General features: G+C 56.7%; 1 protein-coding gene across 14 annotated transcripts in view; it reads right to left on the bottom strand.

The window, feature by feature from the left end:
• ADGRG1 (adhesion G protein-coupled receptor G1) overlaps positions 1-24,072 on the bottom strand; it is a 35,517-nt gene extending 11,445 nt beyond the window's left edge. For 2 of the 14 annotated variants that reach the window (XM_023210036.1, XM_023210041.1), the window contains exons 1-4: positions 12,637-12,878; positions 2,867-2,965; positions 1,905-2,327; positions 198-330 (exon numbers count right to left, since the gene is read on the bottom strand). In XM_023210036.1, the coding sequence (XP_023065804.1) occupies positions 198-330; positions 1,905-2,327; positions 2,867-2,930 (620 nt within the window). In that variant the 5' untranslated portion in view covers positions 2,931-2,965; positions 12,637-12,878. Of the gene's footprint in view, positions 1-197; positions 331-1,904; positions 2,343-2,551; positions 2,705-2,866; positions 2,971-12,636; positions 12,879-13,095; positions 13,438-23,659 lie in introns of those variants that run through there. The other 12 variants (XM_023210032.1, XM_023210039.1, XM_023210030.1 and 9 more) reach the window with 10 other exon arrangements.
• Between the last annotated feature and the right edge of the window lie 2,155 nt (positions 24,073-26,227).

Raw genomic sequence — 26,227 nt, 5'->3', positions numbered from 1 at the left:
TACTGACTCAGACGGGAGAGGTGCTCAGCCTGAGGGACATGTGTTGACTCCCAGAAGGCAGAAAGATCAATCAAGGAAGCATTCCAGTCCCAAGGAAGGCCTCGCAGTGGCCCCACCGCTCCAGGTCTCCGCCATGCCCAGGTCCAGATCTCTGATGCCTTCCTGGCTCCCCTCACAGCCCCAGGTGCCATACTTACTGGCTGGCGGGGGTGGCCGAGGGCCTCCTCGAGGCCTTCTGGGGATGCTTCAGAAACTGGCTGAGCAGCTGGAGGTCCCTTTTGAGCTCGCACATGTCCACCGAGGCATTGTGAGCAGCTGTGTGGGGAGGACCTGGGGGAGGGGTGGACAGGCCCCCACCGAGGCTGCTGATTCAGGCCCCAGGATCCTCCCATTCTGCCCCCTGCCACCCTGACATGACTTTATAGAGTGGAAACTGAGGTTTCAAGAAGTAGAGTGGACTCTGCCAAGGTCACTCAGATGAGGCCAGCCTGCGGGGCTGTGTCTTACAGAACCCGCCAGCAACGCCAGCCCCAGTGGGACGGGGTGGGAGGCGCCTTGCTCAGCACCCTCTGCAGGCGCCCTCAGCTACACACACGGAGCAGGGAGGGTCCAGCCAGGTCTCCTTAGGAGGGATGTGGGGGGCTTGGTGGTTTGGTGGTGGTTCCTGGGACTCCACACCCACCAGCCTCCCTGACTCCAGGCTCGGGCCCCTCTGCCCAGGTAGCCTGCACCCAAAGGCGGCCAACTAAGGTATCTCCAGGGATTAGCTGGGAGTCAGATGAGGAAGACAGACAGTGGGGGTTGGAGGGTATACTTTCTGTGCCACTGAGGAAGGCAGGCCCTGGGTAGCCGCATCTTTTGAATGCATAACCCAGAAAGCCTGGGTTTTAGGCATTTGAAATCCCTGGTCCATGTTTTTTAAAAACCCTTTACAGGTCAAACAAGACCAGGCTCAGTCTGGTCTTCAAGAATGCCAATTTGCAACTAGGACCAACTTTGCCCTAAATCCTCCCAGGTTGCAGGGCAGAATCCCAGCCTGGCGTGTGGAGATCCCCCTCACCACTGATTGGCCTGGCCCTGCCTGTTGCACTGGACATAATCAGTTAGCCTGTTACACTAACACAATCAAAGTGCTGTGCCCTCCACCCCTGAAAGCCCTGCCTCAAACTCGAGGTGCTGGAAAGACATGAAAACCCCCCAGTAAACCTTCAAGCTGCTTCTGATGCTCCTCCCTTCCTGGCCACCATTCAGCATTTAATGGTGCTGAATGGCAGTGGCCACATGGAACCTGTCACACTCAGGGGGAAAGATGCAGCTTCTGGACCTCAGAGTCAGCCCCACTGCTTTCCTGACCTTTGACCTCTCGTGCTCCGCCCCTCACCCTCACCCCACTCCAATCAGCTGCTGGGTTCAAATCCTGGCTCTCCCATTGGCTAGCTGTGCAGCTTTGGGCAGCCTCTCTGTGCCCCAGTTTCCTCTTCTGTGAAAGGAAATAAACAGTCTACACTGATGCTGAGGAAGAATTTTTCTCCGGGCTCTTGATCTTCAGTCCCTTTCTAGTCTCTGCTCTCCCACCCTGTTCAGACCTCATCCTCCTTCACCAAGACCTTCTCTGCAGCCTCAGGATGGGCCCTTGCCCCTCCATCCTCACCCCTGCCTGCCCACAAAGTGGCCATCAAGAGACAGTGGGGCCAAGCGCAGTGGTTCATGCCTGTTATCCTAGCACTTAGATCACACTCCTCCCCTCCTCAGATACCTTCATTGGCTCCCCAGTGCCTGTGAGCAAAGTCCAGGCTTCATGATCTGACATTGCAAGCCCAGTCCACTTTGAGTTTTGCCTTCCTTGCCTCCAGACCACTGCCCAGTTATTCCCTCTGCCTGGAAGTTATTCCCTCTTGCCTTACTGTGGAAGGAGAAGGTGAAGTTGGAGGCATTGGGCAGGCTGATGTTCTGAGGGCTCCACCAGGAGGTGACAGAAGTGGCGAACAGCGGGGGCCCCTGGGCCAGGCTCTCCTCCTGGTGCTGGAAGCAGAGGAGGCTAGAGGCTTTGTCACTCAGCAAGAAGTCATGCTTGCCATAGAGAAGATGCAATCTCCCAGCATGTCGGTCCCAGTAGAGGCAGAAATGGTAGAGGCCCCTGGGGTGAGGGAAGGATCGGGAAGCAGGGTGGGCTGCAGGGAAGGGGGCATGGACTGTCAGGGCCTCCTCGGAGTTCTCGATGGAGATGCGCAGGTCTGACGTGGATTTGTAGTGGAGGCTGCTAATGTGTGTCTGGTTCCGCTGGCTGCAGAAGCGAAAGTCTTCCCTGTGGCCCCTGCCATGGGCACCTGAGGAGGCAGAGGCTGCAGATGGGACCCTGTGGCAGGGGCTGACCAGAGGCATGGAAGGGGACAGGACCTAGGCTGAGTACATATGAACTTTGAGCCTGAGACTCACACACATTCCAAGGGTCTACAAAAATGTCTTAGTCTTTCCCGCTCAAAACTTACCAACATCAAACTATAAAACAAGGAAACTGAAAACAAATAGTAATTTCAAAGGCAAAACATACTCTTAACAGCAATGAAGTATTTAATGAGGCCACGGCTGCCATAGACGGTTGTGCAGGTGGTACACTGCACAAGAATGCTCTGGCTGCAAAGGTGAGTGGGACCAGTACCCCATCCAGGTTCCATACCCTAAGCTGTGCACTTCGGGGCTGCACCTGCCAGAAAGAAGGAGTGTCTTTTTCTTTTCTCCAAGGTACCCTCTACTAGCTGAGCTGTACCTGCCTAAAGGAGTTAGCATGTGTGCTGGCAGCCACCCTAGGCACAGGGGCTTTTTAACATAAGTTCCAACAGCCCAGGGGAGCCCTGGGAAGACTTGCCTTGGACCAGGAAGAGCAGACTCAGCAGGAACAGTGTCGTCTGCAGCAGCGACTGGGCAGTCATTTTCCTCCCACAGAGTCACTCTTGGAAGTCACCACCTGGAAAAGGCCAGGAGTGTTAGCTGGGAGTGTGGCCTGTGTGGTGGTTGGGCTGGCCCTGCAGAAGAAGAGGCCAGTGTGGCATGGATGTGGGAGGTGAGGTGAGGAGGCAAGTCCGGAAACAGCCCATGGACCTCTCCAGAGCAGCCAGAAGCTGATTATCAAGAGGCAGTGAGGCCAGGCGCAGTGGCTCACATCTATCATCCCAGCACTTTGGAAGGCCAAGAAAGGAGGATCGCTTGAGCACAGGAGTCCAGACCAGCCTGGGCAACATAGTGAGACCCTATCTCTACAATAAATAAACAAAATTAGCCAGGCATGGCGGTGCATGCCTGTGGTCCCAGCAACTAGGGAGGCTGAGGTGGAAGGATCACTTGAGCCCAGGAGGTTGAGGCTGCAGTGAACTATAACTGTGCCACTGCACTCCAGCCTGGGTGACAGAGTGAGACCCTGCTTTAAAAAAAAAAAAGATGTGCAGATGGAGAACCTGAGGCCCATGTGGTTAAATGACTTGCCCAAAAATGCTTCCAAGGTCAGGGGCTTTCTCTGCCTGGTCAGGACCGTAGTGCCTGGCAGGGAACCTGTGGCCCTGGCACTTGTAGAGTTGCCAGAAGGCTTGGCCCTCCCTGTGGCCAGCTGGCCCTGTGGCAGAGCTGGATGCTCACAGACACAGACAGAACCTCATCCTGTGTGGCACGGCAGCTAGCCACAGTGACAGAGGCACTCATGGGCCACAAGCCGGAGAACACACGTGGAGTCTGAGTTTGAGAGAAACCAAGGCGGACTTTCAGAGTCCAACTAGTTCCAGTCTCAGTTCCACCTTTTACCCGTTGCAGGACCTTGTGTAAGTCACTCAAAATCAGGCTAATCACAGTGCCTCCCTCCTGAACCCAGAGTTGACGGCGTGATCTTGTCTAGAATCTGGCGTGAGTGTTCTACCTAGAACCGTCACCACCTTGCCCCTCCAGGCCCGGAGGGAACACAGACAAAAGGGGGTTCCTAGAGTTCTCCCCAGCTACCTCCCTATCATCATTCCTGAGACCTAGCTCAGAGGACACCTTCAGGAAGCCCTTCTCAACTCCCTCCAGCGTCAGTCCCAGCCTCCTTTGGTTCCCACCACTGGCCGAAGCCCCTCCCACCCCCTCTAGCCTCCTCCAGGTAGTGGGAGACGGTGCATTCCCTCCTCCTTGGTCAGCCAGGGAGCACCTGATCCATCTCTGTGGGCAGGCCCTGGTTGTACAGAGGTTGCCGGATAAAGGCTGTGGGGATGAACAGTGAAGGAACTAAAGGAGCAATGCATCCGCGACGCCCTCTACAGGAGCCAGAGGGGAAGGGCGCTTCCTATCATGACCGCCAGGGGGCGCCAGTTCCCAGGGCCCGGAGCATCTGGAACAGCAAAGGGACCAGGGTCTCTGCTGGGGACAAGGACTCGGTATTGCCCTGCCCTGGCAAGGATGGAGCACATCTGACCCCCCAAGCTCTCTATTAGCTGAGCGGCTACTATCTGCCAGCCTCTGTGTTGACCCGTCCCACCCCTGCATCTGCACTGATTCTCACTCCAACCCCATGAAGTGGGCACTGCTGTTGATCCATTGCACAGATGGAGAACCTGAAGCCCATGTGGTTAAATGACTTGCCCAAAAATGCTCCTGCGGCCAGGGGCTTTCCCTGCCCGGTCAGGACTGTAGTGCCTGGCAGGGAACCTGTGGCCCTGGCACTTGTAGAGTTGCCAGAAGGCTTGGCCCTCCCTATGGCCAGCTGGCCCTGTGGCAGAGCTGGATGCTCACAGACACAGACAGAACCTCATCCTGTGTGGCACGGCAGCTAGCCACAATGACAGAGGCACTCATGGGCCACAAGCCAGAGAACACACATGGAGTCTGAGTTTGAGAGAAACCAAGGAGGACTTTCAGGAAGAGGTGGCTTTTGAACTGAATAATTGAGAGCAGCATTAAAAGGAGGGGTGTCCCAGGCAGGAGCTCGGTGTCTCCTTCCTGGGCCAGTCCTCCCTCAAATAAACCTGGCCCCTTCGATCACGAGCCTATCCCCTGCGTCCCACCATGTGGAATGGAACCCCAATTTCTCAGGCCTCGTCAGTTCAGTCATACGTCAAAAAGGCTCAGCATCTTGCCCTGATGGCATCACAGGGCCCTTTGAGAAGATGGATGTGGAAGTGTTTTAGGGAAGGGCACCATTTCCCAGGTTATGATTTGTAAGCATTTTGATTCCTTTTGAAACTGCCTCCTGCCACCTCCGACCAGCGGAAGGAAACCCAACATCTGGGGACAAGGACTCCCAGACCCCTTCTTTCCTTCTGCTTCCTGTCAGTCTCTGTTGCTGTCCCCCTCTGATTGTCAGTCCAAATGCCACTTCCTCCAAGCAGTTACCACCAGTCTCCACATGCAAACTTGAAGCTGACAAATCATTTGGAGAATTTGAATCCAAGGCCCAAAGAGGGCAAGGAAGGAACTGGCCAGAATCCATGCCTCTCCCTGGCTTATTGACCTTCAAAGTGAGCCTTCACTATCAGTAGGCATGGCTGAAGGACAGAGTAGAACCACTGCCTCACTTCAGCCCTCCTGGATTGGCCCTTGAGAGTAAAGAGGGGAGTACAGGTAGTGAGCTCCCCATCATTGGTAGGAAACAAGTGAAGTGACAATATGGGGTTCCATGGAAGAAATCCAAACACACACAAGGGACCAACTGTCCCCACCACCTCCTGAGTCATCCCCACTCCACCTCAGCTGTTTGAACAACTACTCCAAGGTGGATAGCTCTGGCTCCATCAACATGCTTTAGGCTTGATGGGGAGGGGCTGCCTGGCTTCCTTTAACCTAAGGGGTAGACTCTAGAGCCAGACTGCCTGGGTTCAAATCCTGACTCCCTCGCTAGCTGTGTGTCCTTGGGCTAGTTACTCACCCTCGCTGAGGCTAGTTACTCAGCCTCGCTTTCCTCACTTGTAAAGAAGAATAAAGAAATCAAGCTCACCTCAAAGGTCATAGTGAGAATTAAAGAGTTGATACCCGTAAAGGACTTAGAGGCAGGCGCCATGAGTCTCAGCTAAGTAGCTCTACTTTCGAAATAGCTCAGCCCCCTGAGCCTGTCACAGGCCCCTCCTCCCCGTTTCCCTCTCTTCCTTGCGGCCCCCAGCAGCCAGCTCACCCACCGGAGCACCTTGAGGGGAAATTCTTAGAGCATGAAGCTTTCTTTCCGGGAGAGTGCAATGGAAGGCTGAAACCCCACCCAGAAAACTTCCCTCCTCCAGAAGCCCACTGGGGCAGGAGAGCTGGGCTGGGCACAAGGAAGTTGCCACGCAGATGGGGCCGGGGGGCACTGTCCCGCTTGTCTGCTTAGCGCCCTTCCTTCATCCCTGCCTATGCCACCCCTCCAGGTCTGCCCCCAACACACACAGCTGCCAGCTGCCCACCCACCCACCCAGGCACCAGGGATGTAGCATGAGTCTCCACACAGACCCCTGGGACCTGACCTGTCTCTGCCTCTGGAGCTGCAGAAGCCCAGCGCTACAGGGCCTCAGCCATCAGGCGCTCAGTACCAAGCACAGCCCCACAGGCAAGGGCCTTGCCTCGGCTCACACAGAGCCAGAGGGAGTAGCTGAGCAGGGGGCATTCTAGCAACATCCCCACAATGATAATGTCAGTGGCGACGTCCGTGGTATCACACCAAACCCTCAGAACCGCCCTGTGATGCGGGTCCCACTGCTACCATTTTACAGATGTGGACACTGAGGCTGGGGAAGGCTGTGTGCTCTGAGATCACATAGGCGTGGTGCCAAGCCTCCCCCTCCTTGTAGAGCTGGCATTGGTAAAGGCCCCAGAGATGTACGTCCTTTCCAACCCCCTGGCTTTAGAATCCCCCAAAGGGAAGGAGAGGAGAATGGGGAGTAGCACAGAGAATCCAGCCTGGGAGAGAGGGTGCTGGGGCTGAGGCCCAGGGAAGCCGCCACCACCCCCAGCTTCCAGAGCAGCCGCCCTTGACTTCAGACCTTCCATAAACACACACAGGACAGAACAGGCCGGTCCAACCTGACACAATGGGAGCCACATCATGGGGTTCCCCAAGGATCCAACAGCGTGGAGGATGGCCAGAGTGTGTCTGAGATCCCACCCCACCCCCAGCCCATCCTCTGCCCCACCCCCAGGGCTCCATCTCCAGACCTAGCTCAGCCCTGCCCCTCTGCACGGTGGGCAGGGGGGACCCACGGCTCACTTTCTCCCAGGGGGCCTGAGTCACTTCCGTGTGGAGCCACGAGTCACCGCTGCCCAGGCCAAGCTCCTGGAAAACCCATTTCCTCGGAGGATGGAGGTGGAAGTTGAGTGGACATGACCTGGATGGCTCTGGGATTAACCCTTCCCAGGCAGGCGCCTCTCTGCCGTCTCCTGCCGGGAAGACTCACGAAGCTGGCTGTCCACTGCTTCCTTCTTCCCTTTACACACAGTGGCCACTGCCCGCCCCTGAGCACAGGCATCCCACCCCCAGACCTTTGCCCCTTGCTGTCCCTTTGCCTTGGATAACACCTAGCCCTGTGACATTCCACTCATCTTTGAGACGAGCTGAGACAAGTCGTCCCCGTGAAGCCTCACCTACCCGTCCATTCCTTGCCAAAATTAACCCGGGTTCCTGCCGGCCCACAACTCCCCCCATTGCCACAGATGCTCACATCAGAGGCTCCCAAGCCTGCCGGTGGTCAGACCTCCCCCTGGGAGTGAACTAAAATGCAGATACACAGTCCCGGCCCACAGAGGGTCTGATGGGGTGGGCTTGGGAGCTTGGCTGTAACAAGCATCCCGTTGATCAACACACTGCAGGCTTGGGAGCCAGGGGCTTATGAACCGGAGATAGGCACCAGCAGCCCTGGTTTAGAGACGGTCAGAGAGGGGAGGGACTAGCGCCGCATCCCTCAGCTGCTAGATGGCAGGGCCTGGACTCGGGGTCAGGGCAGCGTGCGTTCCAGCACCGCCTCTTCCCTGCCCTGTGATGCGGACCCATCAGGCTCCTCTGTGGCTCCCCTAGCATTTAGCAGGGCCCTGGAAGGGGCCTCCTGAAAGACATCAGGAGAAGAGCAGGCATGGGGGGGGGGGGGGCGGGGGGGGAAGGGAGTCAAGGAGGGAGGAACGAGGGAGCCCCAGGGGCGATGTGCAGGTTCCAGCCTAGTCTTGCCCACCTGGAGGACTTCCCCTCAAATTGATCCTCGCTGGGAGAGGCAGAGGGGAAGGTCCCAGCTCAACTTCCACTGCCCCAGCTCCCCTCCTGTCCGCAGCTGCTCTCCCGTGGGCAGCTGGGGCACAACACGGAGCTGCTGAGCCTTTGGAAGCAAGGATTTGGCCTGGGAGAGTCGGGGCACAGGGTGAGGATGAACTCCTGCCAGTTACACAGGCATGTGGGTGTGCATGAGTGTGTGTGCCCGTGCATGAGTGTGAGTGTGTGTGCATGTGTGTGATGAATGTGTGTGCCTGTGCATGAGTGTGTGTGTGCATGAGCGTGCGTGTGTGTGAGTGTGTGCATAAGTGTGTGTGCCCGTGCATACATAGTGATCCAGGGGGCCAGGAGGAGAAAGCAAGAGAAGGCTGGGAGCACCACAGAGGAGGCAAGTTAGCTCTGCAGAGGAGGAACAAGGGAGCCGCTCAGACAGACTTCAAAGCTGGGGAGGGGACAGGGAGGGCGGGGAACAGTGCAAAGAGCAGGGCTTTTGCAGGTGCTTCCTCCATGGTGGATGGGGTGGTGTCTGAGAGGACCCTCCCTCCAACGGTTTCCAAACGTTTTTTATAAAAGTAAATCTTACTTGGAAATAGCATGTACCCAACAGCTCAAAGGAGACGCCCCTGTCAGACCCAGGTGGCACTCAGGGCCACGCCCCACTCCCAGCCCAGTCCCCTAGCCCCTCAGCTGCGCCCATGGGTCCTGGGATAACAGCTTGCAAAGGCCGAACCACTCCCCTCCCCCATTCCCACTCCCCAAGTGAACGACTGAAGTCCAAGTTAGGTGACCACAGAGAGCTCCCCAGGAGGGGTGTTCCAGGATCACTGGCGGAAGCAGAGTGACTTCAGTTTTCAGGAATTTTCCTGCAATAAAGGAGAATAAAATGAAGCAAGCTGCCTGCCTCGGAGGCTAGCGGGTGCCCAGGCCTGACCTGCTCACTGCCCAGGGTGAGGCTCACACTCTTACACCAGACCTGCTGGACACCCCCCACCCCCCCACCCCGCCAGCTCAGGTCTCACTGTCCCGGTAGCTTCTGGTCCAGCCAAGTCCTTGGGCCACAAGACCCTCTGCCTGCCCAGACACACCCTGTGGGGAGACTGACAAAGGGGAGAAGTTGGGGCACTCCCTGCCAGCCTGAGAGGGAAGGACCCGCTCATGGGAAGGGACTCTGAGTCCTCCCAGAGAGTCAGTTGTCCAAAGCCGGCTGCCCTTGTGCCTCCCGTATATGGAACTGGGCATTTGCTTAAGAGGCCTCAGAGAAGCCAACATATAGTCACCCAGCCAGGAAGGAGCCTGGCCTTGGATGCTCCCACCTCCAAGCCTTTGCACACACTGGTCCTCCTCCCTGTGATGCCAGCCTTGTGACACATCTGTGAGAGTCCCAGTGCCCTGGCCTCAGGCCCCCACATCCTCCCAGTCCCCATGCCTGGCAGGACGCCAGATGATGAGTGGGACTAAACAGGGGTCTTATCTGGTGCAGTGAAAAGAGCCCTGGAATCCAGGGAGATTCTAAGAGGAGAGGGAGGATCACAGCTTCCACTCACCAAGCGCTCAATTAGCTGCTGGCAACCTGCAAAGCACTTGGCAAAAAATTAATTGTTCAATCCTCACAATAACCCTAAGAGCAGAGCCCGTGAATCATGCAATCCTCGCAGCAGCTCGGTGAAGCAAATGCTATCAGTGTCCCCACTTTAAGGACAGGGAAACTGAAGCCCAAAGAGGTTAAGTTATGCCCGAGATCACACAGCAAATAAGCAGCCGAGCTGGGACTCAAACTCAGGTCTGCCTAACCTCTGAGCCCAAACTTTTAGCCATTGTGGTCTTTTGAGTTCTTTCTCTTCTCTGGGACTCAGTCTCCCCATCTTAACCATGAGGTAACTTGCCAAAGCACTTTCAGGGAGCACTAGTGCCCATATTAGAGAAAGGGTTGGGGGTCGTACTTTCTCTTGTATATTAGTATATCAAAGGCCCTGATAAGTCCTGCAGGAAAGAAACCCATAAAGCTTGGTTGGGAGTTTCCTAGCCCAACATGAAGGTAGAGCCTTTTTTGCATGGACCCCTGTTATCAACATGGAGAAAAGCTCTCAGAAATCTCGTCGCACATGGAGAAAAGCTTTCAGAAATCTTGTCGCCACACAGAAGCCTGCCGGCACCTCCAGCCCCCTCCCCGCTCTTCCCCTTTGAGCTGTCCCAAAGGTCATTAGCTAGCATGAGATGAGCTAGAGGAGATACTTAGGCATTCCCCAGGGCCACTCATCATCATCCCTGACACTTCCAGGAAAGAGGTCCCTGGTGAGCCTGGGCTATATTCAGGCCTATCCCACCTCCCTTCAGCCGGCAGCACCAGCTCGTGGGGAAAAGGGCACTGCCAGGGCTGTCCCCAGGTGCACCATTCCATTAAAGTTGGCCATGGCCAGCTGGGCCTGCAACTTCATCTCAAGCAGCTAAGACACTCAGGATGTTGGAAAAGAGAGAGAAAGAATATGAGGATGCAAGAGTTTTAGGAGATGAGATCAAAGCCTCTTAGAATTTTGGAATTCAATCCAGGGGTGGTGGTGCGTGCCTGTAGTGCCAGCTACTTGGGAGGCTGAGGAGGAGGATTGCTTGAGCCCAGGAGTTTGAGGCTGCAGTGAGCTATGATCGTGCCACAGTACTCAAGCCTAGGTGACAGACTGAGATCTTGTCTCTAAATACAAATTAATTAAAAAATTTTAAAAAAAGAAGAAGAAGAATTTTGGAGGCCAGGCACGGAGACTCACGCCTGTAATCCCAGCACTTTGGGAAGCCAAGGTGGGCAGATCACTTGAAGTCAGGAATTTGAGACCAGTCTGGCCAAAACAGTGAAACCCTATCTCTAAACAAACAAACATTACTGGGCATAGTGGCACATGCCTGTAATCCCAGCTACTCGGGAGGCTGAGGCATGAAAATCACTTGAACCCGGGAGGTAGATGTTACAGTGAGCTGAGATCACACCACTGCACTCCAGCCTGAGCGACAGAGCAAGACCCTGTCTCAAAAAAAAAAAAAAACTTTTAGAATTGATTTAAGAGACTTAGAACCTGAAGGAGAAACAGGGATTAGGAAGGCACTGGGGACACCAGCCTGTCTTGAAGGGACCTCAAAGAGCCAAAGAGCCAGCAGTCCGAGCACTCTGGTGCAGACCTGCTTAGCTTATGCTCCTGGGGTGGTCTGCAGCCAGGCAGAGGCTCATGGCCAAGTCTCCACCTGGCCGTCTCCAAGAAGCAGCTGAGGCCAGCCTCCTGGGCACCAGGGCATACGCCAGTCAGTACCTGCCCAGAGAATGTACATGCCTAGAGCAGGGGTGGCAGAAGTTAGGGGCATAAGGTTCAGACAAGCTCTGCAGGCAACTGGAAGCTTGGGGTCAGCCTGTCCCTTCTCTGGGCCTTATTTTCTCCCCTGTCAAGTGGGCGACTCTGATGCCTGCCCTCTGCGTGCCTTCTCTGGAGTCAGGGTCCTCCAGGCTCCCGCAGGCTTCAGGATGCCTACAGGTAAGAACAGAGCTTACCTCCGAGCTGGCAGCAGGGGACAAAGAGGATGCTGAGCCGTCTGCCCTGCCCTGTCCAGACTGTCTTCCCTCTCAAACCACAGCCGGACCTTAACTGTCTGGCTGAGGTTCCCCTTCCCCATCTGTGTTCCCACGTTGCCCAAGGCCAGGCCCTCAAGGTCAGCCTCAGTCACCTCCCTCCTTGTTTAGCAGTTCAGCTACCCCAGGTCTGGCAAAACTCCCGTCTTTGGAGCACAGGACACTTAGCATTCCCAACACTGGCCACCAACCCTCCCTTTCTTTTCTCCTCCCCCTCCTCGAGGTCCTGGATTGCTGGCTGAGGGGCTGAGAGCACCCTCCCCTATTAAGCAGGCTGAGTAGGACAAAGTTCTCCCCTACCAAGGCTGGGGGCCCGAGCCTGGCTGCGCCTGGGCCCCGTCCAGGGAAGGGAATTAGAAGCACTGAGTTCCATCCCAGCTCCTGAGCACACAGCACAGCATCACTGAGCATCAGGGGCTGCACACTCCACAGGCGGGGTACTCACCACCTCCAGTGACACAACCGTGTTCATTAAGCTCTTTGAAAATGCAAAACAGGATTGTGAGCTTTTTACACATGTTCACGCATTTAAGCCTCCTCAAAACCCTTGAGACAAGTACCATCACACCCACTCAACAAATAAGGCCAGCGAGGCCCAGGGAGGTCAAGTTACCTGTCTGAGGTCACACAGCTAAGTGAGTAATGAAGGTTGAATGTGAACCAGGGCCGGCTCCAGGACACACGCTGTTCATCTCGAAGCCTATTTCCCCCCTGAACTTACCTGACTCTTGGAAAGCGTATCTCTTGGAAAGTGACAGTAAAGAAAGCTTCCCACAGTGAGTTTCCATGGGTTCAGCTGGACGCCATCCTCCCAAGGGCCCAAATCGGGGGGCCCATCGGAACTCACCCAGGTGACCTTGGATCCCAGCCCCACTGGCGGCTGTTTCCTGCACTTCCAGTCTCCTCACGCCCTGGACTTGTCAGAGGCTTATTTCTGACCCCTGGGGTGCAGCCCAGGGACCCAAAAGAATCTTCAGCAAGGGTTGGGCTGCAGGAAGGGGTGCAGAACTCTCACCCCCAACCACTTCCTTTTAGTTGAAGCTGCTGTCTTTAACTGCCCACGTCCCTTGGAGTACTGTCTAACCCCCCAGGGTCCCTAGTGCCACCCCACCCACTGGCTACACCATCAATGTTGGGTAGAAGGGGGATGCAGGGGAGAGGAAAAAGATAAAGGGGAAGGGATGGGAGGAAAGAGGGGAGCTGGAGGGGAAGGAGAGTGAAGGAGGCAGACAGGGCAGAAGCGGGCAGCAGGGAGAGGGAGCAGGAGTGAGAGGGATGGGGAGGAGAGGAGGCGGGAGAATCGTACCTGGACTCCTTTGTGGCATCAAGCGGACTATAGATACATTAAGAATGTGCATGGCAGACGAGGGGTTCTTGTTTGCAGGCAGTAGCCTGCGAGTCTGGTGTCAATCTCCCCTCCACCACCTCTTTTCAAGAGGACGGAGACTTTGAAGCTGTGCCACCCCAGCCACTGCTCCCTCACTGGAGCTTCAAACAAAGGGGACAGCCAGGGAAGAGAGGCTGAGAAGCCCCAGCCGCCAGCGCGGGAGAAGGGGCGCAGGTGACAGCAGCCCCTGGCAACCGTTGCCCTGGCAACCGTTGGCAGCTGCCGGGACTACGTCACAGCCCGGCTCAGACCCAGCAAAGCAACGTGGCCCCGTAACTTGTCCTGTGCCCAAGTCCTCAACTCAGACGCTGCCCAGGCCAGACAGGGAGCTGGCAGGAGGGAGGGCAGGGGTTAGGACAGCGATTTATGGAGAGCCTGAGGGACACCTGCCTGTCTTGAAGGGACCACAAAGAGCCAGAGCTTCCAATTTCTCCAAAGAGGCAGAGCCCCAGGTTTTTACATGAAATCTGCAAGTTTGTCAACATTGACTTTAACACCAAATCTTTTTTTTTTTTTTTTTTTTTTTGAGACGGAGTTTCGCTCTTTCGCCCAGGCTGGAGTGCAGTGGCGTGATCTCAGCTCACTGCAACCTCCGCCTTCCGGTTTCAAGCAATTCTCCTGACTCAGCCTCCCGAGTAGCTGGGACTACAGGCACCTGCCACCATGCCTGGCTAATTTTTGTATTTTTAGTAGAGACGGGGTTTCACTATGTTGGCCAGGCTGGTCTCGAACTCCTGACCTCATGATATGTTCACCTTGGCCTCCCAAAGTGCTGGGATTACAGGTGTAAGCCACTGCACCCAGCCCGAAACCAAATATTTTTTAGAACCCAGTGCAGGCCACCCAGTAACCAAATTATGCCTAACAATAGCTGGATTTGCTTCTAGAAGCTGCCAGACTGTGGCCCTGGCCTCAAAACAAGCAGAACACCCTCTAATCCCACCATTGGCTTTTGTGAGCACAACGTGTGCATCATATTTCTCTGAAAACTCCTTAGGGTCCACCTCCTCCAGGAAGCCTTCTCAGATTGCCACAGCCTACCAAGAATCCCCCTTCTGAGTTAGCCCTAGGCCTGGAGGTTCCTCCTGGCTTCCTTCTAGAGCTCCCAGGGGGCTAGGAGCTCAGATTCTCTTTTTCCAGTCTGGGGAGGGAGGAAAATAGAGGAAGAGCTTCTGAAACTCCTCTTGTGTGCCAGGAACTACCTTGGGCATTTTGGAGATCCATTTCTACCACTCTACAAGGTTAGCCCTATGGGACCCACCTTACAGATGGGGAAACAGAGGCTCGGGGATGTGACTTGCTGTGAGCCTTCTAGCTGGTAAGGGAGGGGTATGGAATTTAAACGGAGATCTTCTCTGGGACATGAAGATATCAAGACCAGTTGTCCATCTGGCGCTTGACTAATCCCTAACTCTCCCCCACGTTCAACGCTCGGCCAACTTTATTTGAACATCTCCAGTGACAGGGAGCTCACTCTCTTCCAAGAGGGCACATTCCTTTGATCTCTAAGTTTTTCATACCCGCTGAATCAAAGGGGAAAGGGCGTAAAAACTGTGGTATTCCCCAGACAGGGTGCAGAAGAGAACCAGGAGTTAGAACTCCCACCGAGGTTTTCGGTTCCAGACCAGCAACAGCCCAGCAGATAGGGTGGGGTTGCTCAGGGGTGCAAAAGGTCCTGGGGTCTCAGTCAACCAGCTACAAGCACTTTCTCAGAACACAAGCAGGGAACCCCACTGGCAATCGTGTTCTGAGGGGAGTCCAACAGGAGAAGGAGCTTTGGGATGATTTCTGGCAGAGGCCATGGGAAAGGCAGCAGGGGCTTGGGGCTGAGGGGATGGCGTCTCTGCAACTCCCCTCCTCCCCCGCCCCTCCGTGGAGCAGAGCCAGGAGGCAGCTTCAGTCAGGAGGCCGCTATTGTCTCACTGCAGGCCCAGAGCTGGGTCCCATTCAGGCCCTATTTTTGGCCCCCGGAGGAAGAGGAAAAGAAAGCAAAGAAAGGACTTGCTGTTCTCTGGTGAAACCTTCTCCCGGAAAGGCTCACAGGGCTTGCGGGCCAGAGAAGGCGGCCTCTGTTGCATCAAAGGATCCTGGGCTTAAAGGGAGCTGGCAGGGGGCTGTGGTTCAGGGGACCTGGGGGGAGGTACAGACGAGGCACGCCACGCCTTTTACATACACTTAGTACTCACTTACAACAGCAACCCAGAGAAACAGAGGCACAGCTTCCCCAGCCCCACACATGGTCCCTAAACATCCCACTCATGGTAATAATAAAAGTAACTGCAATAGCTCATCGCTGCCCAGAGCCAAAAGCCAAAGCACTGTCTTACTTCACACCTACAACATTCCCCACCAGGGTGGGGGCGGGGACCTAAATGATGAAGCTCATTCTGTAAGTCAGAGAACTGAGGCTCAGGGAGCAGCAGGACTGCTGAAATCATGAGCCAGTGACCACAAGCCTACTCCCATCCCCCAGCCTTATGCCACCCCATCCCTTCCTTGCAGTCGCCAACTCCAGCCACTCTAGACTTCTATCCCCAGACACACCTCAGGATCTTTGCACGCACCTTTCCTTCAACATAGCACATCCTTTCCAGGGCCCTTTCCCTGACTGCCTCCTTCTCAGGCCTCAACTCAAATGTCCCCTCCTGTGAGAAGCCTTCCATGACCACCCAATTAAAATTATCTTCCACATCCATCACTTGCTTCCATGTGATGTATTACTGTGATTTATTACCCTTACGGCACCCAACACTGACAAGACTCTGCAATTTGCTTACGTGTTATCCCTTGCTCAGCTTTGCTGTCTCGCCTGTCTTGCTCACCACCTGCATCTCCAGTACCTAGCACAGTGCCTGGTCCACAGATGATCCCAGTGACTGCTAGATGAGTAAATAAAGACTGAGACAGAGCTGGGACTCTAACCCAGGGCAGGCAGGCTCCACACCTCTTCCTAAAAGGAGCCATTCCTGATAGATACCATAGAAGATCTAGAAGATCCAACCCAAAAGTGCCACTCAGGCTATGTGAGGGGTAGGGGATAGGGGATGGAGAGGGTTCGAGCATTGAGTCATCTCCACTCCCCAGCCTCTAACACGATCAGGAGCACACACACCTCGCTGGGTGCTTGGCCAGAGAAGGATTCCCAAAACTGTGCATAGCCTGATAGGATCTGATACACAAGGCAAACTCTCCTTTGCTTTCCTGGTAAAGGCTCTGAGAAGTCCTGCGGCATGGAAGCCTGGGAGCCCATGCCTTTCCTATGCCGCTAGGGCCATAGACAGTTTTAATGAGTGCTGCATTAGAAGATGTCTGAGATTCCATCTGAATCTGTGAGCACTGAACCTTGGATTTTCTCTCTACATTAAAGCAAAATTACCACCCCCAAGACCCTCAAAGGCCCACTCCTGTGGTTCGGGTCTAAGCGGAGCCCAGGTAGCAGATTTGCCAATGAAAGTGGGGCACGTTCCCATTGCTGCAGACACTAAGCTCCTACCTGTGCTCCCCATGGGCTCCCCCAAGTAAAGCAAGGAGGAGAAAGGGCACGTGCTTATGGCCATGGGGTCCTGCAGTCTAGCAAGCTGGGGGTGGGGTGTGTCCCAAGGACTAGTCTGCAGAGATTCATGAGGCAGCTGGGGCAGGGAAGGGAGCCATGCATGAGTGCAAACCATAGGATATGCACTTGGCCTCACATGCTTCCAGGGCCACTCTGTGAGGAGGTACTATCATTCCCATTTTATAGCAGGGACCCAGGGACACGGAGTTTGCCCAGGGACACAGAGCTGGTAAAACTGGATCCAAAGGAGCATGATGTACTCCTTTCCCTGGGCTGCCTCTGTTGTCCTGCATGCCCTGGCATCAACATGGAGAGTCAGCAGAAGCTACTCCCTAGAGAGGGAAAGGGAGGCTCAGAAGTGCTGAGCCACAGGGCCCAAAGCCTCACGGCCCAGGAACAGGGGCGGGGCCGGACCTTGCTCTCTCCTTTGCTCATGTGGTTTGCAAACACTACTGTCCTTCCTTGATCACAGTCACTAAAGCTTCGGACTCCAGTTTCCCAAACCCAGGCAGAGGGACAGAGACAGGACCCTGGGGCATGCCGCCACCTGCTGCAGGGTCTCCATGAAGAGGCACTGGCTGTCCTCCCCCCACCATGGCTGGCGAGAGTGCTGCACTGGTCCCAGCTCCCACCACCTCCAGTTAAGGTGCCAGGACACAGGCAGGAGAGGAGCTGGAGGACAGACCATGTGCATCTGGTCCCCTAGGTGTGCGCACAGGTGGCATAGCCCCCCAGAGGGTGTGGCCAGCACGGCCATGGTGTAGGATAAGTACAGCTTTGAGGAAACTGTACATGAGGGTTTCTTCCAGCCTTGCCCACTGTCCATGGCTCTAGGCAGGTCGGGGGCTGTGGGAGTGCCATGAAGTCAGGAAGGCCCCTATTCAGGTTCAAGCCTATTGGATAAGGGAGAGCAGGGGGCCCTGAAGCTTCGCCAGGTAGGTGTCCTGCCCCTCCTGACCTCCATCAGCCTCTCCCAGCTCACTCCAGTCCTCTTCAGCTGGATCCCTCTGCCCCTCTGCTCCCTCCCATCCAGCCCACTGAGTTATTTACACATGGGCAGAAGTCTCTGAAGATGCATTCATGGCTTTCATGGTGGAGGTTCCTTGGAAAAACCTTGCCAGTCGGCCAGGCTATAAAGAGGGTTTCTAGATAGAGGCACCACCTGCCCACAAGCACGGCCTGATGTAGCTAGAATGACCCATGTGCTGCTTAGGGACATAACGACTCGGGGGAACATGGGAATCGGGTGCCCATCTCCCTCAAGGCTGGGAAAGCTTGGGGCTGGAAGGCGCCATGAAGAGAAGCCCCATGCAATACCCAAGTTGCCTCTGCAACTCCCCTGCCACACTTGAACACCTACAAAGATGGGGAACTCAGTACCTACCATGGGAATGGCCATCTGTGGCACTGTGGGGAAAAGTCCAGGCTAACAGGCCAGAGACTGGGTTCGGGCCCTGCTACCACTGACTGCTCCGAGCTCTTGGGCCTGATTCCCCATCTGTGAAATGTGGATAAAGTTTCAAGTCTTAGAGGGCCAGCAGCACTCGAAATTGAATGAGGGTCTTTGTAGGCAGTGAAGTGTATGCCCCAGGGGTGGAGGTTTGGCCCGTGCCCAGATGGTGACACAGCAGAGGAGCAGTGGGCAGAGGGTACAGGGCTGAGCATGACTCAGGGGCCCCCGCCAGCCCCTGGGGCTCACCCCTAGCATCTGTCACCATCAAAGCAGGTGGGTCTGGGCAGTTGTCTGACCCCCTGCCACAGGGTCTGAGACCCAAGGTGCCAGCCACAGAGCCACACCCTGAGGCCCAGATTCTGCCAAGGACCCAGAAGGGGTCAGCTGCTCAGCCTAGCTCCCAGGGGCCCCAGGAATTCACCCAGCAGAGAAGTGACCACAGTGCTGCTCTGTCCCAGGAAACCAGCTCCACTGGAACCCAGGCCTCCTCTCCAGGGCTAGTGCCACGGCCTCTGGTCCCCTGAAAGGTCGGCAGTTCTGTGGGTAAGGGCTGCAGCCCGGCTCCCCAGCCCAGGGTCATATCAACTCACTCCAAAACCTGGGTCAGGTCTCAGGTCTTGGGGAACATGAAGGAGCCCCAGGCTGGACAATGCCTCGGGGCAGCAGATCAAGACCCTAGTAACGGGCATGTCCAAAGGGGAAGCTGTCACAGGATTGGTGGTTTTCCCAGTAACATCTTGGGAGGATGGCATCATTGTTCCCGATAAAGTCTCCATTGCTCTCTAAGAACAAGGCTTGGTCATGGCCCAGAAGGAGAAATGACAACAGCACTTGAGGTGTGCCCGGCCCTGCACTCAGCACTTAACATCTAGAGGCTCACTTAACCCTCTCAAGGTGCCATTACCATCCTCATGTTTACAATTAGGAAGATGAGGCACAGAGAAGTTAATATACCTGTCCCAGGTCACACAGCCAGTGAAGCTGGGACAGAATCAGGCAGCCCCAGGACCCATGCCCCTAACAGCCCACCTTGTGCTGCCTCTCCTAGGGGGCAGCCTGGCTGGGGGATGGAAAAGCAAAGTTCTGGGCCAGCTGGGGACAGGGTCTACATCTCATGAGCCCCTACAACATGTGGCTGTCTCGGTTCATCCCCACAGGGCCGCATTTAGATATCAGAGACTTTCACAGCCCAAGTAATGAAGTTTTGAGAAATGCAGCCGCTTGCTCTAAGTCATTTTTCAAAGATTTGAGCCTAACTCAACGACCCCATGACCTGGAAGATTAAACCTTGAGCTGAGGTTTAGGGAGGACCTCTTGAAGTCATGCACTGTGCTAGGTACATACTTTGCAGCCATTTGTTGCCCCAAATTCCACAGCAACCCTGCAAAGGGGTGTATTGTTATCTCCATTTACAGGCAGGGAAACGGGTCCAGAGAAGCTGTCATCTTTGACAGTGGAATGCAAGCCTCCGCAGCTCCTCTCAAAAGTCAGTTTTCCTCCGAGGGCCTTCAGCATCCAGGCTGGGGTACTGGGAGGAGGACAGAGACCTGGGAACGGGAGGGGAGAGGGCCTGGGAGGTGGCAGAGGCAGCTCTCCATCTCACTGTTTTTTGTTTTGGAGTTGGTGTAAGTGGCCCTGAGTCTGGGAAGCCAAACCAGAGCCATTCACCACAGAACTTTTCAGGCCACCAGGGCTGGGCTGGCTCTTGGGCAGCGAGGCCGTCTCCCCACCGCCAGGCCATCTCCCACTAATGCAGAGAGGCCCGTCCACTGGTGCCCGGAAGCATGCCAGCTCCTCCAGGGCTGAGCTTTTATCTCTGCCTGGAACTGCCAAGCATACCACAAACTGCCTGAGCCTGCGCAGGCGCCAGCTTAGGAGCCCGACGTCCACCACACTGGCCTCCTTACCCAAGCACGAGTCAGGCCAGAGGTGGGTGAGTGAGCGCCACTGGTGTCCAGGTGGCCACAGCTCTCCCAGTAGTAGCGGGGGCAGGGAGAAGTGCTCACAGTTATTACAGGTTATCTCTGGGCCTCAATACACCCATCTGTTGAATGGGAGAGGTAATAAAAAAGGCTTAACATTCCCACGTATGGGAAATGCACTGTCCCATATGCTTTCCTATGTCAACTCTCTTCATGCTCATAACAGCCTCTGGAGTAGATGTGACTGTAATCCACAGTTTACAGATGAGGAAACTGAGGCACAGGCCCACGTTCACACAACCAGAGAGAAACAAAGCCGAGATTCTCCCTGGGCAAGCCACCCCTGCTGTCTGTGAGGGTGTCCCTACAGGTGTGCGGATTTGGCAGTGGCAGGGGCGGGGTTCAAGACATGTGCCCGGCTGGCTGAGGAGCCTCCTCTCCACCAAGACACAAGAGCCCACATTCTGGATCCCCAGAGATGTGGCTTTGCCTCCCTTGCCTCAGTGTCCTCATCTGAAAAGTGGGTGTCGTGTGCAAGGCACTGAGCCCAAGGCCTGGTAGAGTCTGACGTCGGGGAAGGTCCGGGATTGCTCCCGTCCAGGCTCAGCCATCAGGGAATCAGGGCGAGTTTGGGGCTTAGCCGACCTCCTGCCAGGGCAGGCTAGCACGAGGCAGTGGTCAGAAAATGTGTGTCCCTTCCTCCTCCCCAACCCTTGGCCCCTCTACCCAGCAGTCCAGGCCTAAGCCCAGAATCTACAGGGCTCCCCTGGGGGCTTCAAGGTGCCCCAGATGGAGCACCAGAGACAGGAGGAGGGGCAGGGTCTCAGCCGAGTGACGGCTCAGGAGAAAGCAGGCCTGGGAGGCTGAGGCGGTGCCAGGGCCCCGCCCCACCCGGTTTGAGAGACCCCTTTGTGCCAGCCCGCCCTGCCCCCCACTTGCCATCTGCCCGGTTGCTGCGTCTGATCACCCCCGACTGCTGGGTTTGCTCACATGATGCCCCATCTGCTATGAGTCAGAAGGCAGGGTCCACAGGGCCACCCCCAGCATGGGGACGGGGGGCTGAGCCCTGCTCAGGCTCCTGTCTGGGAGGAGGAGGTGGTGCTGGGGTTTGGGGCTCTGTTGTCACGCTTCCCTCTCCTCCCTACTTCCACCCAACTTCTCCACGGCCTCCTCCGTGGCCTCCCTGGGAGCCCTACCACATGGAAACCCATCCCGCATCCCTGAGACAGCACAGCCCCCCAGGCCCCACCTGTACACAGCTTCTACACAGGATGGCGGAACCCGCATCCCAGTCCGGCTGGAGCACAGTCCGCAGTGGCACCTCCACGGCTGTTCTGCCCACTCCCCGCACCTGCCTTTGTCATGCTGGGCCTTGCCAGGAGGCCACCCCCCACACCAACCCTGCCGCAGTTCTGCTACCTCTCTCCTGCCCTTGCCCTCGACTGGGTGCCACCTCCACCTCATCTCCCTCATACGTGAAGCTGCCTCCAAGCTTCAGCCTTAACCCAGCAGCGAGAGACTGGGACTGCCTGGCCAACCTCACACTGCACACCTATCCTGCCCCTCCCCGTCCTGCTGGGTTTGTAGCCTGGGCCCCCAGCCCCACACAGCACCCATCTGGTAAGTCCTCCTGCCTCCCTTCCCCCCACAGAGCAGATTGGGACCTGCTGGCCTGGCTCATCAAGTCCCATGAAATGACCCATGCCAGGGGTCCGGTAACACCTTCCCCATGGTCCTCAGCTTGTATCATTCCCCAAATGTTTTCCTACTTACTTTCCTCCACTAGGACTCCCCCCGCAGTGCTCATACAGATATCAGCTCCTTCCCCTCCCACCTTCTCCCAAGCCCAGCCTAAGTGCCTTCCGCAGAGCCTCCCTGGTCCTCTTCCCCTTCTCTGGGCCTCCGGTTAGCGAGTTTATCTCATGCCTCCATTTCACCTCCTAACGGTTTTGTTTGTGTCCCTGACAAAAGGAAGTGTCATGCCAGGCTGACTGGCCCTTGCCCAGTGGCCCAGGTGGAGACACAGCCTGTCCGTCACAGATCACACCTGGAGCTATGTTCTCCATCACCCGGCACTCTCAGAGCCGAGGGCCAGGGCAGCTGTGATCACCCCTACATACCCATTTAACAGCTGAGCTCCTGAGGCCAGAGGAGAGGAAGGGCAAGGAGGCCACAGTGATGCCGTGACCACGGTGGCTCCATATCTCGGGTCCCTGCAGCAAAGAAGGGGTCAGGTCTGTCCCTAAGAGCTCATTCCACACCTGGACATTGGCAGAAAAGAGCCCAACAGGACCCCTGCTTGGGCTCTGGGGAGCCAACTTGGCAGCCCATGGTTATTAAAGCCCAGATATGCTCCTTCTCACACAGTCTCTGACCCCAAGGAGCCAACGGGCTGCCCAGGGCTACCCTCTGGGAGGGGCGGGGCGCTTGGCTCTGGGGTCTGGGCCACTCACGAGCTCTGAGATACCTTATTCGCCTTGCTCATGGCCATGTCCCCAACAGAATACAGAGCGCACAGTAAGCGCTCAATAAATGCTTCTATAAATAACTTCCTTGGTCCGCTGAAAGAGCCACAAAGGCTGTTTCTACCCAGCCCGTGGACTCCAGGCCATAGCTGCTCCACATTGGTGGGGAGTGGGACGGCCCTGCCTTGGCCCATCCCCTCCTCCCCACTCAGTAAAATGAGCAGCAGGCCCCTCCCAGTGGGGCGCTGGGAGACCCCCCAACTCTACCACACAGCGGAGGTGAGTGGGGGATGGGGGAGGACAGGAACCATCGGTTTCCTACACACCCCCAGCCCGCGCGGGGACCAGTGGGAAGTCCTATCAGTCCCAGGCAGCCAGAGCCCTGAGGTCTGGTGGCAACCGACAGGGTGTTCAGCCCGCAGCCCGCACTTCTCATCTGCGTGTCACCAGTTCCAGGACTCTCACGCAGGTGCCCCATGTTCAGAGACCCTGCGGGGCCACCTCCTCCCAAAGCTGGCCTTGGTGATGAAGAGCACAGCTGTCCCTAGCTTAGTGGGGACCCCGGACCCAGCCCCAGGGGCAGCTGCAGGAAAGCTGCCCTCAGGAGTCCCCTCAAGTGCCCCCTCCTCCCTGAGCCTAGCCCCCCGCTTTCTATCCCTGGATGTGCTAGGTGACCCTGGGCAAGCCACCTGCCCTCCCAGAGCCTCGGTTCTCCCACCTGTGTGGTGGGAGCACTGATCTCACAGCCCAGAGAGCAGACCCCAGCTTTCTGGGCCCAGTGACTGCACCACTCTGAGCCTCAGTTTCCCCTGCTATGAAATGCCTGGGAGCCCCAGGAGGTGCCACTCCCCTTGGGCCCCAGCCCTTCCCCAGGCATCTCCCTGTGGGTCCACCCGCACTCTAGAGACCCCCCACATCCATGCTGATCTGGGCTAGATCCCACCAAGATACCAAGACCCCCCCCATTTCCCCATTTCCCCACCACCCCTACCCACTGCCCAACAGCCACCCATGCATGGATGCACACACCCACACCCACATTCACACACTATTCCTCCTCCCACCTGCTGTCCAGCCCGTGTTTGGGTACCTGCTGCCAGGCGGAAGGTCCCACGCAGGGCCAGGCGGCTGGACCACCTTTCAGGATCCACCCCCAGAGGCTTAACCTGCCAGCCCTGGTCCCCGCTGCCTGCCGAGTGAGCTGGAGAGTGTGGGAGGCTCCCAGCCCATCTCCTACGGCAGGGCAGGGCAGGCAGCTAGTGCGGAGAGGGAGGGACCGGGTGTGTTTGGTGGGGAGACACCCCCCTCCTGCCCCAGCTGGGCTCCTCCCTCCTCCCTGAGCTTGACTGGGGATGACGGACGATATATGTGAGTCATGGATTTCTCAGAGGGAGACCAGGAGGGGGCAGGGCTGAGAGCGCTGAGCCAGTGACCCTGGGGGATGCCCATGACTCAGCGCCGGGCAAGGGGGCACCTCAGCCTCACCCCTCATCCAGGCAGACAGACCTCAGGGACAGGCAGCGGCCGGGGATCACTCTGCTTCCTCAGCCTCCATCTGTGGCTTCCCAGGGCCAGTATCCCCAAAGTTCCCACAGAGCGGCCAGGGTTGCCATGGCAACAGGGTCCTTGGATGCTGTCCACCCACCCCCCAGGTCAGGGCGACAACTGCCCTTTCCTGAAGGAGAGTCCAGCCTCCTTGGCAGCCGACGGGAGCCAGTGCTGACCGGCAGAGCGGAAGGCAGTCAGGAGGGAGTGGGTGACAGGCAGCCGGGCAGGAAGCCAGCCAGGCCACGCACGACGGACTGGCTGACCTGTGTCCCTCTAGGGGGTGACCCGTCTCCCCTCTCAGTGCTCCTCAAGCACCCGCAGTTTCAATATCCCAAGTCATTTTGGATTCTGAGACCCCAGGGGCTTCTGGAAACGGCCTCCTTTAATCCATCTGCTGAGCCAAAGGGGAAACCGAGGCCTGGGTGAAGAGCCATTCCCAATGGCACCAAAAGCTCCGAGAGTGGAAATGGGCCATGCCCCATCCCCTTTCTGGTCATTCCTCTGTCAGCAGCGCCTCCCGCTGCTGGGGTTCAGCGCCCTTCTCAAGTCAAGAGGCTTTGGATAACTCACACTCCCTGCAGAGGCTCCCATCTGCCCTCCTCCGAGCAATGAGGATAGATGATTCCTCAGTCAGACATGCTGGGAGGATTTTACAGTGTCAGAAGGGTGAGTGGTGACAACAACAGTAATTACACTCGCTGATCACCGTCTGCATTCCAGCTCCAGAGCGCCCCTGGCAGTGGAGAGAAGTCAAACCTGCTGCTCAGACCAGCGCCGCTGCCCGGTACTTGCCAAGCCCTCAATAAATACTCCCTGTGAATGTGGTGATGAAGTAGAGGGAGCTTAAGGCAGAGACATGCAGCTCAGAGATGAGAATGAACCTGCCCAAGATCACACAGCAGGGAGGTGCCGGAGTTGGGATGGCAGGGTCGCAGGTGGTCTGGCTCCATAGCCAGGTCTCCTAACCACTCAGCAATCCGGCTCCCCAGGCCTCAGCCTGGGGCCTGGACACGTGGATGCTTGGGGAACTTGAGATTCCTTCTCTCCGGCAGAGATCTGCCTTCTAAACGAGGGGGCCTGGAAAAGCTTCCTGACGCCACGTGGAGGAAGAATGAATGGAACGTCTCGGGCAGCCTAGGAGCCGGGGCTGCCGCAGCTGAACTGCACTCCTCACCTACCCGCCTGAAATCAAGCTGCAGAAAGGAAGGGCCACAAAGCCACCCTGTGGGGTGCAGGGAGGCCACAAGGTGAGAGCTTCCAGAAAACAGCACTGTGCTCCCCACATTCACAGCCCCCAGTCCAGGCTGTGGGCCAATGCCTGGGGCAGGGAGGCACCATGAGCACTGGGCCCATGTCAGGCCCTCTGCTCACTCCTAGGGCTGCAGTGGGAGCTCCCTTATTGCCAAAGCAGCAGGGACCAGCCTAAACTGGGGGGCCTACTAACAAGGCAGGACAAGTGAGTTATCCAGCGGAGGATGGGGAGTCCCTGACATACCACCACCTCTGCCTCAGTTTCCCCAAGGTCAGTCCTTCAGGGCCCGATCAATTGGTAACCGGGGCAGCCTCAGCTGTTCCCCAGGGACCAGGCCCACAGGGCAGCTGTCGCCCCCGCCCCACCACCACACACACCCCCCACAGAGGGTGCCAACCAGAAGAGCACAGATGGAGAGTTGAAGGCACCACTCTGCAGATGGCTGAAGAGAGTGCAGAGCCAGCTGCCACTCTGGCCACATAGGAGAGGCCTGTGGGGCCGCCTGGCTGGGCAGGAGTTGGCTGCCCAGCTCTGCCTGCCTCTCTCACCATCTGGCTTTGCAGAGACCTACTAGGAGCTAGGGGCAGGCAGGTGAGGAAGCAGGCCCCCAGCTCTGAGTCTTGCTAGGGAGACAAGCCTGGCTCTCATCACAGTGATACCCAGAGTTGGTATTCAGCATCCGGGGGGCTCTGGGAGTAAACGGGGAGAAATTCAATGAATTATTAAACACAACACTATCTGTTATGAGTGCTGATAACAGGACTAATAATAACCTGCTATGTCTGGAGGTTTTATGGTGTCAGATGCTCTGCTTATGCAGATCTTCTCATTTTATCCACACAACCCTGTGGGCTGGGT

This window comes from Piliocolobus tephrosceles, chromosome 17, assembly GCF_002776525.5.
Source record: "Piliocolobus tephrosceles isolate RC106 chromosome 17, ASM277652v3, whole genome shotgun sequence".
Classification (NCBI taxonomy): domain Eukaryota; kingdom Metazoa; phylum Chordata; class Mammalia; order Primates; family Cercopithecidae; genus Piliocolobus; species Piliocolobus tephrosceles.
Note: the sequence above shows the minus strand (reverse complement) of the source record. Positions and strands in the feature narration are given on the sequence as shown.